The sequence below is a fragment of the Thamnophis sirtalis genome, unplaced genomic scaffold, assembly GCF_051295495.1.
Source record: "Thamnophis sirtalis isolate CommonGarterSnake01/CBP01778 unplaced genomic scaffold, rThaSir2_p1.2 scaffold_3, whole genome shotgun sequence".
Classification (NCBI taxonomy): Eukaryota; Metazoa; Chordata; class Lepidosauria; order Squamata; family Natricidae; genus Thamnophis; species Thamnophis sirtalis.
Genome location: NW_028261383.1, coordinates 103870194 through 103884173, shown reverse-complemented (window position 1 = coordinate 103884173; position 13980 = coordinate 103870194). Strand labels below are relative to the sequence as shown.

At 36.6% G+C, this 13980-nt stretch overlaps 1 protein-coding gene across 5 annotated transcripts in view; it reads left to right on the top strand.

The window, feature by feature from the left end:
* The first annotated feature begins 3004 nt into the window (after window positions 1–3004).
* Window positions 3005–13980, top strand: part of CSNK1A1 (casein kinase 1 alpha 1) — a 36429-nt gene continuing 25453 nt past the window's right edge. For 2 of the 5 annotated variants that reach the window (XM_014064881.2, XM_014064884.2), the window contains exons 1-2: window positions 3005–3643; window positions 4490–4596. In XM_014064881.2, the coding sequence (XP_013920356.1) occupies window positions 3521–3643; window positions 4490–4596 (230 nt within the window). In that variant the 5' untranslated portion in view covers window positions 3005–3520. The remainder of the gene's footprint in view (window positions 3644–4489; window positions 4597–13980) is intronic. The other 3 variants (XM_014064885.2, XM_014064882.2, XM_014064886.2) reach the window with 2 other exon arrangements.

Below are 13980 nucleotides of genomic sequence, written 5' to 3'. Positions count from 1 at the left end.
CTTAATAAATGTATTAGAATTAAGATGTCCTTAATTTTGTTGTTGATTAGCTTTACTCTGTAGAACCGCTTTGAAAATCTTTTGCTCAGTAGTAGTGCAATTTTGCTGAATATACTGGGGAGTATATTACTCCTATACAGCTGAATTCCAGAGGTCAGAAATTCCACGTTCTAGAAAGGACAAATGGCAGCCAAACTGGATTGAGACAATATGGTAAGTTATAAGGCTTGGTTAAAGCATGTTATGTGACAAGAAACACATACATGTTGAGTTTCTTTAGAATCATAGGGTTAGTACCGTGCTTTTCCGAAAATAAGATAGGTTCTTATTTTCTTTTGACCTCCGAAATAAGCACTTGGCCTTATTTTCGGGGAGGTCTTATTATTTTTGATGTGCAGGAGGCGGCAAGCATGGTCACATCATGGCTGCTGCTGTGTTGCAATATTTTCAGGGAGGGCTTATTTTTGGAGGAGGGCTTATTTTAGTGCATGTGCTCAAAAGCCCAATTGGGCTTATTATCTGGAGAGGTCTTATTTTCATGGAAACAGGGTAGGACAACCAATTTAAAGGCATAAACCCTCAGACCATTGAAACCAACATTTTCAACCTTCGTTTGAAAACCTCCAGGAATGGAGCACCTGCAAATCTAGGAAGCAGGAAATTTCTCTTCATTTTGAATCTCTCGATAATGCTTGCACCTATTACTTCTTGTCCTACCCATAAGCACTGCAGCCCTAAAGTACTGGAAGACCACTATCATGTCTCTCCTTAGCCTTCTCTTTCTTAAGCTAAATTTATTCAGGCATTTTAATTATTCTTCATAGGATTTTGCGTCATGCTTGTTGCTCTTCTTTGCATTCTTTCCTCAGTAATTCTTTGCATTCTTTCAGTAATTCTCAGTATAGCATGCCTTGCTTGCGGCATGCTATATGCATAATAAAGTCTTCTTGGAATGGTCATGGGTATTTATGTTACAGTACTTATAACCTACCCTCTCCCAAAGGGTTTGGGTGGCATAAACCAGCTATTATGCAAACTGTGGTGTATGTTGTCTAAGCCCAGCCATGCATGGCTCATTCTATAAGTTAAACAATCCATGGCTTTGTCACAGACTCATTTCCAGTCCCAGTTACTGCAAACCCACAGTGATGTGGCTTTTTCACACATCTTCCTCACTTGACTAGCTTCTAGTATGCCTAAAGTTTGATTTAGACTTGTCCACAACTGTGTGACCTACGCATAGGGTCACATACCCACATACGTATGCTGTGAAGGGTTGATAAGTAAACATAGGTTGCAAATAGTTGCAGATGGGGTGATGTGTACAACCCCCAAATCTCAACTACCTGTATGCATTGTGCGGAGGTGCATGTCCTGAATGCTGATTGGTTCTTCCAACATTGTGTTGGTGCTTTGCTGTTTGAGCGCCCCCTAGCCAGAACGTTAACATTTGCAGAAATATAAACGCAACAGCTGTGCAAACATCTCTGAACAACAGACGCATGCATACCTTCCCTGATATGCAGTGACACAAAAGTCTAACACAATCTTTACCCAGAACGAAAACTTTGGAAACATGGTCTGTATTTCCACTCTATGCAGGCTAAAAATCCTGTCCTGAAAGATGTTAAGGGGAAAAGAATCAGTTCCTTTATTTTGGAACACTTTGTTTTCTTTTCTGGGTAAAAAAGATAAAAGTGTTTTTATGTATACTTTAGCCCAAAAAGTACAATTTAATTGGGAGTGGCTGACCCAGGGACTATTTTCCTTCAGAGACTACCTACAGGCAGTCCTTGACTTGCAACAGTTCATTTAGTAACCTTCAAGCGGCACTGGGAAAAGTGACTTATGGCCATTTTTCATACTTGCAACCACTTCAGCATCCCCATGGTCCCGTGATGAAACTTCAGATACTTGGCAACGTGACGGTTGTAGTTTCCTGATGTCACGTGATCACTTCTTGCCACCTTCTGACAAGCAAAGTAATTGGGGAAGTCAGATTCACTTAACAACTGTGTCACTAACTTAATAACTGCAGCGATTCACTTAACAACTGTGGTGAGGAAGGTTGTAAAATGGGGCACGATTCATTTAACAAATCTTTCACTCAGCAACAGAAATTTGGGTCTCAATTGCAATCTTAAGCTGAGGACTACTTGTATGTTTTATCCCGTCCATTTTCAATGTTTTATTGTTTGCGGTTTTATTTTGTTAGCCATATAAAATCTTAGGGGTAATTATATATACATGTATAAATAGTGGTTGCATTGTTCCACGAATCATAAGGGATGTATCCAAACAGCACTATAAATATCCCTTTTGAAAATTTCTGAAGGGCTTTCGCTTCATTATTCATTTATTGTCTCATTTTGGAGAGAGAAAAAAATGATCACATCGTGTACCTCAGGGAAGGAACATTAATCTTTCTTGAATTAATACACAAGATTAATACTAAGTTTCCTTTCCTTTCTGTATGAAATAGCAGAGTTCTCCGGTTTCTGGGTTTGGTTTTGCCTCTTATCAGAGAAAAAGTGTTAATGAATTTATGAGGGCAGTATATATGTATGTATCTATGTCTATATATGTATATGTGTATGTATATACATATATATGTATGTATATGTGTGTGTGTGTGTATGGACGTACATATACACACACAAACAATATGACTGATAGAAATAATAGGTACAAGCGGGCTTAATCTAGTTTACCAGAATATTAGTCACACGATTCTCACGATATGTTCCTAAAGCACCTTTGCTTCAGAAAGCGCATGCGCATGACCAGCCCTTCTTTTTTTTTTTTGTACTTGAAAGGTACAGTAACAAACCTCTTTTGCATGTGTGGAACGATGGTAACTGCGTAATTCTAATTCCACCCCCCCCCGCCCGTAAAGGAGGGCGGGGTTTCTACGCTTCAAAGAACAAGCCCGCCGCCTTTTTGCGCATGCGCATGTTTTGAACCGGCCTCGCCCTGCCAAAGCGTTAAGATCACAGATACTTCCTGCTTGTCCTCTTTTCCTCCCTTTGGGAGACGCATGCGCAAGGCTGGTATGCTCTCCAGTTTCCCAGAGTACTCAGCGCGGTGAAGAAGCGGCGGTCGCGGGCTGGAGGCATTTTGTGTCCTGGATATCGGCAGCGAGAGAGGAAACGAGCGAGCGAGAGAGCGACAGACAGACAAGATGGCGGCGGCCGAGTGAAGCGCCAGTTAGTGGCGGCGGACGGACGGACTCGCTTGGGCTTTTCTTTTCCCTCTTTCCCCCCCTTCCCCCCCTCCGCGACTCCCTTCTGTTCCTCAGAAGGGGAAAAGCCGCGCTGTCAGCCGGGAAAGTGCGTGGGACGTCTACTCTCCAGAGAGGCCTAGCGCCGTCCAAGCCGCCGAGACCGAAGCCCCTTCTCCTCCTTCAGTCCTCCCCTGCCCCATCCCTGGCAGTGGTCGAGCAAGAGCTCCCCGTGGAAATTTCCGCGGGCTCTCGAAAGCGTGGGAAACAACCCCTATCCCCCCCATCCCCTCCGTCGCCATGGCGAGCAGCAGCGGCTCCAAGGCCGAGTTCATTGTCGGGAACAAATACAAGCTGGTGCGGAAGATTGGCTCGGGCTCCTTCGGGGACATTTACTTGGCCATCAATATCACCAACGGGGAGGTAAGCGCCGAGCGGTGCCTGGGCCTTTCCTTTCGCCTTCTTTCCTTCGGATGTCCTATGCTTCGCCAGTGAGGGTAGAGGTCGCCTTCCAGTCAAGCGGGGGGGTTCACGTGCCGGGCTCCGGATCCGGCCCCGGGTGTCCGTTGTGTGGGAAGAGTGGCGGCGCGGTTAGGAAGAGAGGAAGCTGTTTCTCTTGAAGTGAGAAGCTTCTTTCGTGGTTGCACTTTTATTTTTGAGGTCTGGCCGTCTTCCTCTGTCTGTAATTCGGCTTTGGAGAACCTGCCGTTTGGGCTTTCATTCCCCTGCTTTAATTTTTGGCATTTTGGTAAACGTTTAAAGCAAAATACCGGATATTTTTCTGCCAAATAGGAATTTAAAATTATGTGGGCAGAGGATTTTTAAAAACAACAACCCCAAAATATTGTGGGATTGCAGTGTTTTAATTCGAAGGCTTGGGAAGTGCCCCTTTTCACACGTTTTGTGGTAGGGTAGTTGATGTATGAAGTAAATATATAACGCATAGGCGCTCTGGTTATTTTCTGTGAACCAGTAAAAACTCTTGTGGAAAGATTTGCGCTTGTTTTTTTCATGTTGTCATCCTGATCTTGTCCCCCCCCCAAAAAAAGGACACGATTTTAACATATTCCAGAATAACTTTAGGTGCCCAGTATCATTCTTTTTGAGAATGGCTTTCTGTACAAGTATTGTATAGAATATATTTGCAGAGATTCCTAATCCTGGGGGTGATACAAATCATTTCACCTATTCTCAGTTTTTGTGAAGCAGTGAGATATATTCCTCCTGATTAGTAGGACTTTGACCCCCATGTCTCCTTTTCCACTGTAGGAAGTAGCTGTGAAGTTAGAATCACAGAAGGCCAGGCATCCCCAGCTGTTATATGAAAGCAAACTATACAAGATTCTGCAAGGGGGAGTTGGCATCCCTCATATAAGGTAAGAACTATAGCTTTAGGCAGGTGGAATATTTACTACTTTTCTCTTAAAGGATCAGTTTACTTTGTTCTGCATTAGAGGAAGTGTTTATATGTTACCTAGTGTTATGATAAACTGCATGTATAAAAGATATTGAGAGCTTTTCGTTTGGCTGCTTCATACTTCCCCTCCCCACAGCCTTCATAACACCCCCCCCCCAACTAAATTCTCTGATCATTTTCTGAAATACAGGGGGGGTAGCTGGCAACTCCTGGGATGTACCAATAGAAATGGCTGCTCTCTTTTGTGTTTTTGTTCCAACATGTCTTCCTCCTTTGCTGAGAAAATGGCGGATGTCAGTACTTTAACATTCCTGAGAAGTAGGGCATGTTATTTCTTTCTATTCCCTTTTAATAATAATAATGAGATATTCAGAAAAATGGGCTTGTGAAGATGAGGGAGAGGAGATACGTGGAAGCCCCTTTCTGTTACTGAGAAGACCATACATCACTGAACTATTATATACTCTTGTTAAAGCAGCTGTTTTCTTTTTTGCTCTTTGAAGATCAATACTTTTCTAGAATCTTATTGTGAGATATAGTTGAATGCTTGATTTTGGAAATGGAAAGAATTTAATATAGAGATAAGGAAATTGCATTGAAGGTTTAAGGAATATTTTCATTAAAATACTTTATAGTGTCTGAAACTTTTACATCTGTTGATCTGTGCCATAGATATCTGAAGAGATGTATTTGGGGTTTAATGTTGAATATTGCTAGTATATTAGAACAAGGAAATATGCAGATTGCTAAAGAAACTGCATTTTTTTCTAAAATCTTGGTGGAAGAGCTTTTATTTCTTGTACATGACACTGTGTTTTATGTGTCATTTATACCTAAGCTTGTGTCTGTGTGTGTGTGTGTGTGTGTGTGTGCACGCGTGTGTGCAAATCTTGACTTTAAAAAGTTGCTACTTAGATTTATTCTGAATTTTCTGTGTATAAATAACCTTTGTCATTTTAAACTACAATAGGAAATGTTGATATCTTTGCCTTTAGAGGAGGCTGTATAGTTGTGAAATTCATAAACTGCAAGGAAGTATTATGACATAAAGCTCTGTCTTTTACAGAATGAATATGCGATTATTTGATGACACATTCATATGAAGCAACTACTCCCTCCTTTAACTCAGCTGTAATTACACTATTTAATTGTGATGATAAAATTTTGTGCATTGTGTAACAGATTTTTATGTTCTGTCTTTTGTTATTAACTTTGATAAAATGCTCTGTTCAGGCCCGGCCTATGTTAAATATAATTATAATCATTCTGTAGCTAGATGATTTCGCTTAAAACTTTGGCTTTGCAGTACAGTTTGCAAGAAAAATTGCAGAGGCATTTAGCTGCCTTTAATTTTTTTCTGGTGTACACTTTAAGGAAATTGATATTGAAATGCTTAAAAGATATACACAAGATATGATTTGATAAATGTATTTATTAACAAAGACTTCATCCCAGTGTTTGTTAGTAGATACATTTGGAATGGAACAAAACATTACTTTTGGAAAAGAAGGAATAAAACAGGTTTATACTCACAATAAAACACATTTCTTCACTAAATTTTGGTTCAAATACAAAACAAAATATGGCTGTTTTGAATGGAACAGTGTTTTGTCTTTCAGCATGGAATGTTATACTTTGAATTTTCCTTTCTAGCTTGGTAGAGCTGGAAGTACCTGTTGTGCCCCTATTGCTATTGACTTAGATTGGGTAGGGTGATCTAGAGGTGAAGTTGTGGGACAAAGCAGGAAGCATTTTAAGGAAATTATTTCCTTAACTGTCAAGAAAGTTGGGGGGGGGGGTCTTTTGATTAAAGATTCCCATAGGATGTTGGAGTTCATGTACCTTTGTTTTATGTATAACTTTCTTAGAAAAACAAGATGAAATGTAAATGTAAAAAGTATCCGTATAATACAGGTTTGATTGGGGCACTGATTTGCTTGGTTGTTTGAACATAGGCTGAAAAACATAGTTTTTGATTATGTGATCATTTTGAAAGGCCAAAATGGAAGTTCTGATTGACTTGCTGATCTGATATCTTATTTGCACTCACTAGTCTCTTGTGCGTCTTTGTGTTGTCTTCAGATATACTTAAAATTCAAAATACTATGCTAATTAGCTTGTTAGGCAGATTGACATGTGTATTCTGTTTATATTTTTGTATATTGATTTAGTAAGTGCTTTTTGCTGTAAAGGGATGTTCAAACTTGTGAATTTTGCTTTTTGCTGTTATTCTGTCCTCTTTAGCCCTTCAAATGTAAAAACAATAATTATTTATTCAACAGTATGTGAATATGAGTTTATGATTATTTATATATTTTATTGCTACTGATGTAAAATGCAGTTCACTTGTAAGGAGCAGTTTTCTTGTATGTGTTTCTCTCAGGATGGGGCCTTTCCGGACCAACAGTTCCTTCCTCCCTGCCTTTAATAATCTACTAGGGAGAAATTGAATTTTTCTTCTTCTTTACTTTTATCATCTTGCCAGGTGCTAGGAAGTAAAAGGAGGTAATCTGTCGGTAAACCTTTAAATATTGGATCCTGGAAGAATGTTGCTGACTTTGGGGCATGAGTAGATTTAGGCATACACAATTTAGATTAAGAAGGGGTTTATTTTGAAACAAATCCAATTTGAGTTCTTGGAGTGGCCTTCATTTTCCGCATGAATTATCTCATGCCTTGGTGGTGATAATTGATTTGAAAAGGGATATATGGGAGATTGCAGTCTATGATAATGGTGGGTGCTTTACCATTTGTCTTGCTTGATTGTTGGGTCTGCTTGGTTGCTTTGTGTATGTTCCCACAACAAAGCCATCAGTGCATGAGTTGATGAACGGTTTGCTTTTAAGCCAGTTTGTCACAGAGCTGATGCTCTTTGGGGACTAGGAGAAAGTGATTGGCCAAGGTCATCCGGTAGCTTTTGTGCCTAAGGGAAGACTATAATTTGGATCTCCATGCCTAATCCAGATCTTAACCACTATAAGTACTGGCTCTTAGAGTAAGGTTTGTGGTGCTTTTACTTTTAAAGAGAGAATCTGATGATTTCTTTTACAATCCTTTCTTTAAGCATCTTCCAAAGAGAAAAGAAAAGGATGCACTGTACTAAAATTACTGGAAGGCAGTATAGGAGGAGGAAAAAAAACTTCCATAAAGGGAGTTTTATAAAAACTCTTGAATACTTTCTCTGGGTTTGGTTTTTTCTTTTCGTCTGGCTTGTTTGTAGTACTCAACATATAGAATTATTATTTTTCCTGGTTTTGCAATTATGAGGTGAAAAGAGTGCTGGAAACTCTTTTCTTTGTTTCTATTTTATGTGGCTGAAACAATCAGAATAACATATGGGAGGCTTTGATGAAGTGTGGTATTTAACCTAGTCATTGTTTAATTTTGTCAGATCAATTGATCTGTAAAGATGAGATATTGCCTTAAGTATGTCTAATCTTGCTAAATGCAGGTGAGATGCCTTAATGTTTATATCATGATAACTAAAGAATATCCAGTTGCTTAGAGAAATACTTAGCATTGAATTACCCAAGACTAAATTTGAATATTGTATAATTTTGTCTATGTTCCAAATGTTAAATAAATATCATTAATTATATTTATTGAGTGGATTTACACTTATGTACACAAAGATAAAACATTTTTGTCAGTTTTATAGTTTATTTTAATATAAAATTGTGGTTTATAAAACTTGGTTTGTGGCATAGCATGATGTTAGGAGTCACTCTAGCTTATTTAATAAACTTTGTCTTAAGAAATCTTACTTTTTTTTAGATATGTGAATCATGTTTGTTAGAGCTGGTTATTCAGTTCAGGAATAAAGAAATTATTATGATTTGGTTTAAATTGACAGTGCATTGTTTCAGTTTTCTAACATAGTTAGCGTCTGATGTGTTTTCAGTTCTTTGATTAGCATTTGAGTTTATACTGACAATATTTGTTATTCTTCCAAAAATTAATTTGGTAAGATGAAGTTTCAGAAGAAGGAAAACAAAAGCATGCTTGGAAACTCAAGATTGTGTTTTTTGCCTTGTGTACCCTATATAACATTTTCTTGAGATTCTCAGCTTATAGATGTTGACATCTTAAACAATAATTATAATTCATAGTTATGAAGATAATTATTGGATGAATACACATAAATCATTGTTATACAGTTATTAAATTCTTAAAATATTTAACTTATTGGTTAGTTTTTAATTCTGTCCGATATTTCTGTGTTTTGACTATTGTTTGCATTTTTGTAAGATGATTTGGAGGGCTTTATGTAATCAGCTGTAATTAAATACAGATAGGTAAGCATTTATTTTTGGTTGTTGATAATGTTATCAAAGAGAATATACTTAACAGAGAATAGCAAAACTTTGCTTCTTCAGTGATGCTAATATTTTTGCATTGTCAGTTACTTGAAATGAAACAGCAGATCTGTTTTATTTCACTGACAGTTTTTCCAGAATGTTATGCACCATAATTTGGAAATTGCAAACTTGTTTATGAGCAATACAAAGTATATTATCTAAGCCTATATTCCAGTGACCTGAAAATAACATTTTCAGTCCCAAATTGTATCACACATGATTCCTTCCATATATAAATTGTGAATAAAGGGGTTCACTAAACTGCAGTTATTGAAATTGTGTGGCAATATAGTATCAGGATAAAACTGCATTGTCATTGCTTTTTAAGCACCAACATTTTCTATTACTTGTCTTTTACGTTAATGAGAACTGAACAGTTTTAGTGACCACAGGATGTTAGAGTTGGCACATAGAAAATATAAAATAGAATGAATGTGATATAAACTGGAACAACCTGGAATGGCTAGCTGGAATTCTCAATACAACCTCTCCATGATGCAACTTTTTTTGTCCCTGTTCTTGAAATATCATTCTGATACCCTGAACATTGTTTATATCCTAATTCAGGAACTAGCATTTTGGCAAGAGGAAATACTAGTGCTGTAGGCTAAAATAGAGAAGTAACCCCCCCCCCCACTACCACAAAAGATGACATTGGCATTTTCATGTTGCCAAAAAGATTAAGTTGACATGTTAATATTAGGAGTTAATTAACCAAGATAGTTGAGAATGCAAACATAATAAGGATTAGAAAGCTACAATCTAAGCTAATAAGAGAAATATCAAAATTAAATCTAAAAACAAAATTGTAACATGGTAATTTTGGCAAGAAGTAAGAGAGAACCAGCCAGTTCTACTGACTAATACTTTTGTAATACAATGACATGTTTTATACCTAAATAAAAATGAAATGTAGTGTCTACCTTTGTTTTGGTTGCCATTATAAAATGTAGTGTACTAGAATTGTTTATTTGTCAATATAGATTAATAAAATTTATAACTATTGTCTGATGATCATTTTGATTACGTATTTGGGATGTAAAGTTTTAAATTAAAAAATGCTGAAATACAATTATCATAAGTGACAATCTCTAAGCAAATTTGATTGAATATTGGAAGGCTTCCAGAAATTTTTCCCCTCTGTATTTCTATTATAGGGATATTGAGTGAGGACTGCATACCAAAAATGTCTAGAAAGGTTGTTGCAATGTCTAGAGCAGTTGGTACTGTGTACATAGAACAAAATCAGCCATATTATTAAACAAATCCATTCTCCATTGTGCTAGACACATCCAAGGTATGGGTTTCTCTGCTCTTCTGATCGTCGGCTGAGTCAGAAGAGCAGAGAAGCCCATACCTTGGATTCTCTTCCCAGCACAACGAGAAGGAGCGTATCAGGTAAGACCAACGCCCCTTACCACCAAATCTTTGCACTTCTGGTATATCAGTAATATAATTCAGGAATCTGTGGTCCTGCAAACAAGTGGAGTGGTTGAAACTAACCGGTCAGTTTAGCAGTAGGGTTCTATTTATGTATTATTTAGTAAATTTATATGCGGCTGATTTTGCCTAGAGAGCTACCTACCTGTGTCTGCCTGTATGTTGCCTGTGTATCGTCTATCAATCAAATTTACATAGCTGTCCATCCCAATAAAGATTTATTTTAAAAATATGAAACGGTAAAACAATACATCAATTGAAGCCATACAAATCCAAATAACAACATACATATATAATCACATCTCTACCTAACAGTCTATATAGTCACTGCACTGACCCTAATTCATGTTTTTTACTTTTCTAAGACTCAGATATTTTTTTCTGCAACAACCCAACTTCTTTGTCCCTTTTCTTTTGAGTCAAATCCACACTTCATAGAACAGGATTTATTTCATTTATTTTCAGGGATTTTTCAGTGACAATCCAGAACAATTCCGCCAAACCATCAGTAAATCCTGTTAGTATCATAAGATATAATTCAACCAATCAAAGTAACAGTGTATTGTGTCCACATTTTTAACAATCTTCTGCTTCAGTCCAGCTTGCTTCTTCTGGTTTTCAGAGCTGACAGGTGGAACACTCCTCATAGCTTGTATAATTAAAGAATCTAGAATTTAATCTCTTTATCTCTAAAATCCCTTTAACTAATTAATCCATTTTTGTAGATGCATGTATAATAATGCATAGTTGAAGGAAGAGGATTATATAGTAAATTAATTGGAAAAGAACATTACTTATGTTACATTTTTAGGAATCACTTGGTAAAATTTGACCTTACAAAATCTGACAATAACAGAGTTATAACAACTGTAAAATTGCATTTATAACTTAAAACTTCTGAATTATGGGGTTTATTTAAAAGACATACATGGCTGTCCATTTCATGTGCCAAATCAACAATAAAATACTCGAAACCTCTAAAAAACAAAAACTTATTTTTCCATATATCAACATTCACTTTTGCTGTGCTCCAGCCATATTTTACCCCACAGGTTGTATGCTCTTAAATACTAGAAGAGGGCTAGGTGATGGGAGCCTGCCAGGCTTCACAGGACATGATCAGAATATTCTGCTTTGTTCTCCACTTTAAATCCCATTCTCTAAACGAGCAAAATACTGCTGTATTTCTGTAAGCAAGAATTTTCATGAAACACATTGTATGTTACCATTTGGTTAAGTAAGTACTAATGCTGAAAAAGTCCAGTTTTGAGTCTTTTGATCAAAAAGTTATATTTCTGTTCAGATATTCTGTTATTCTGTTGCATTCTTCATTTTTATGGTCTTGGGGCATATTTAGATAGTGACGAGAGAAAACTCTGCTGATTTTTATTCTGGGAATGTCTCATATAACTCTAAATCTTGGGAATTTCTAAGCCTGTTGGTCTAAATATTTAGTCATTCATTTTATATCCTGTTTTCTATTCCAATTTTTTTTCATAATAGTAATCATATATATAGGTTGGTCTGAAAGATTTATTGGCCTGAAATCATCCTGACTCTCCTGAGTATCTGTGGCTGAGGATAGAGTTGAAGCTATATGTCCCCAGTGTTTTTATATCTTAGCCATATTTTTAAAAAGCAATCCAGAGCAAACAACAGAAGCAATAATTAACCAAAAATTACAGCCTTCATGCACAGTTTTTATTCATCAACACAAAATGTTATCAGTTTTTCTATATAGATTTTCCTTAAGTTACAACTACTTGTTAAACAACAGTTCAAAGATATGGCACTGAACAAAGGGACTGGTCTTCAAAGTTCCAGCTATTGCAGCATCCCTGGGATCGTGTGAACAAAATTTGGCAAGCAGTTCACACTAAATCTTTTAACTCTTAAAGCCCTGTTTTAGGTGGTTTTTGCAGTTCCTGGAAGCCTTCAGCACATCATCTACTTAAGGAAAGCTACTATTTGCCATTGTTAATAATGAAGGCGGGACAAGAAGCAATGAATGAAAGCTGAATCAAGGAGAATCAAGGCTTAATGGGGGGGCGGGGAGCTAGGATATTTCAAGTGGATCACAAGTGAAATACATGTAATGGAGACAATACTGAGGTGGCCACAGAGAAGTAAAGTCAGGTGTATAAGTGGCGATCTTTTCTACTGATATGACCTGAGCAAGTAAGCCATAGGTGAAAAACAAAGTCATGGATGAAAAAAGATTGAGAAATACTTCATTAAACAATCAGCATTGAACCATTTGCTAAGCATTCCATAGTGAGCCGGTTTTTATACTGTTCAAAAGCCAACCTTCAATCACATGTTTGCACAAAGATTACATATTCATTTTACTGTATTTCTTCTCTAAACCCACAAATGTACAAACTCTCAATTTATATATTTCTCAGTGATCTGCTGAAGAGCAAATATATGCTTGATACGAAGGCTTACTGCATTTCACAACTTGTGTTCATCACTACTTCTTAATACTTTTCAATTAAAATGCTGCCCAAATATTTTCCCAAGTATACTAAATAAGTTAATCTCATTCAATGTTTTCTACTTTTGTAGAAATTTTCTACTTTGGAACAACATCCCTTTCTTTTATCAGACATAGATGCACATATATTGAATAAACTGCACAGGTCTTGTATTCTAAAAGCAAATCACATCCATGCTATAATATTTTTCTAGTTATACTAGAAATTGCACTTTACATTTTCAGCATTTTCATACCATTGATTAATTTTGCATCCATTCTTTTTGAGGATACCATTTGTGGGATTCAGTTCTGTTCAACAGTATTGTACAGAGTATATAGATTTTTGTGATGTTTCTCTTTACAGTCCAAATTACAATTGCCTAATACTGTTCATTCATGGGATTATTTGAAAACATTTGGGGGAGGCAAAAACTATATATAAAGTAGTACTTAAAATAACAGGTTCATTCTAAATGAGAAAACATTTTAATTTTTAAAATTTATTATATTTCCACAAATTTGCATTTTTTCCCATTAGAGGCAAGTTCCATTGGGAGAACTTTTCCACATTTTTTTTAAATCATCACATTTTTCCTCCATTATTCCATTCAATCGCAGTAGCATGCCATTTTTTTAAGAATCCGTTTTTACTTCTATGAAATGATAGACCACTATATGGTAGCAAGAATAATTGGTAAGGTTTGAAAAGTATGGAAAAGTATAGTGAATTAAGTTGGTTTTAGTTATGTCCCCTTTTCTTTTTTATTTCATGCCTCTGATTGATTTGACTTTTCTGCATAAAGCTTCTTAACCTAAAGATGAATATGTATATACATTCCCCTATATTCATCGCAATGAATGGTTATTTCTCTCCAGGATAATCTATCTCCAACTTGATTCTTCAGATCTTCCAATCGTGTATATATTGCCACTGACTCTAAATCCATCCACTTTGCTGCTGGGCATCCTCTTTTCTCTTCCATCTTTCCTAGCACTATAGACTTCAATAAAGTGAGGTCTTTGTATAACATGTCCAAAATACAATGATTTGAGCCTGATCATTTTT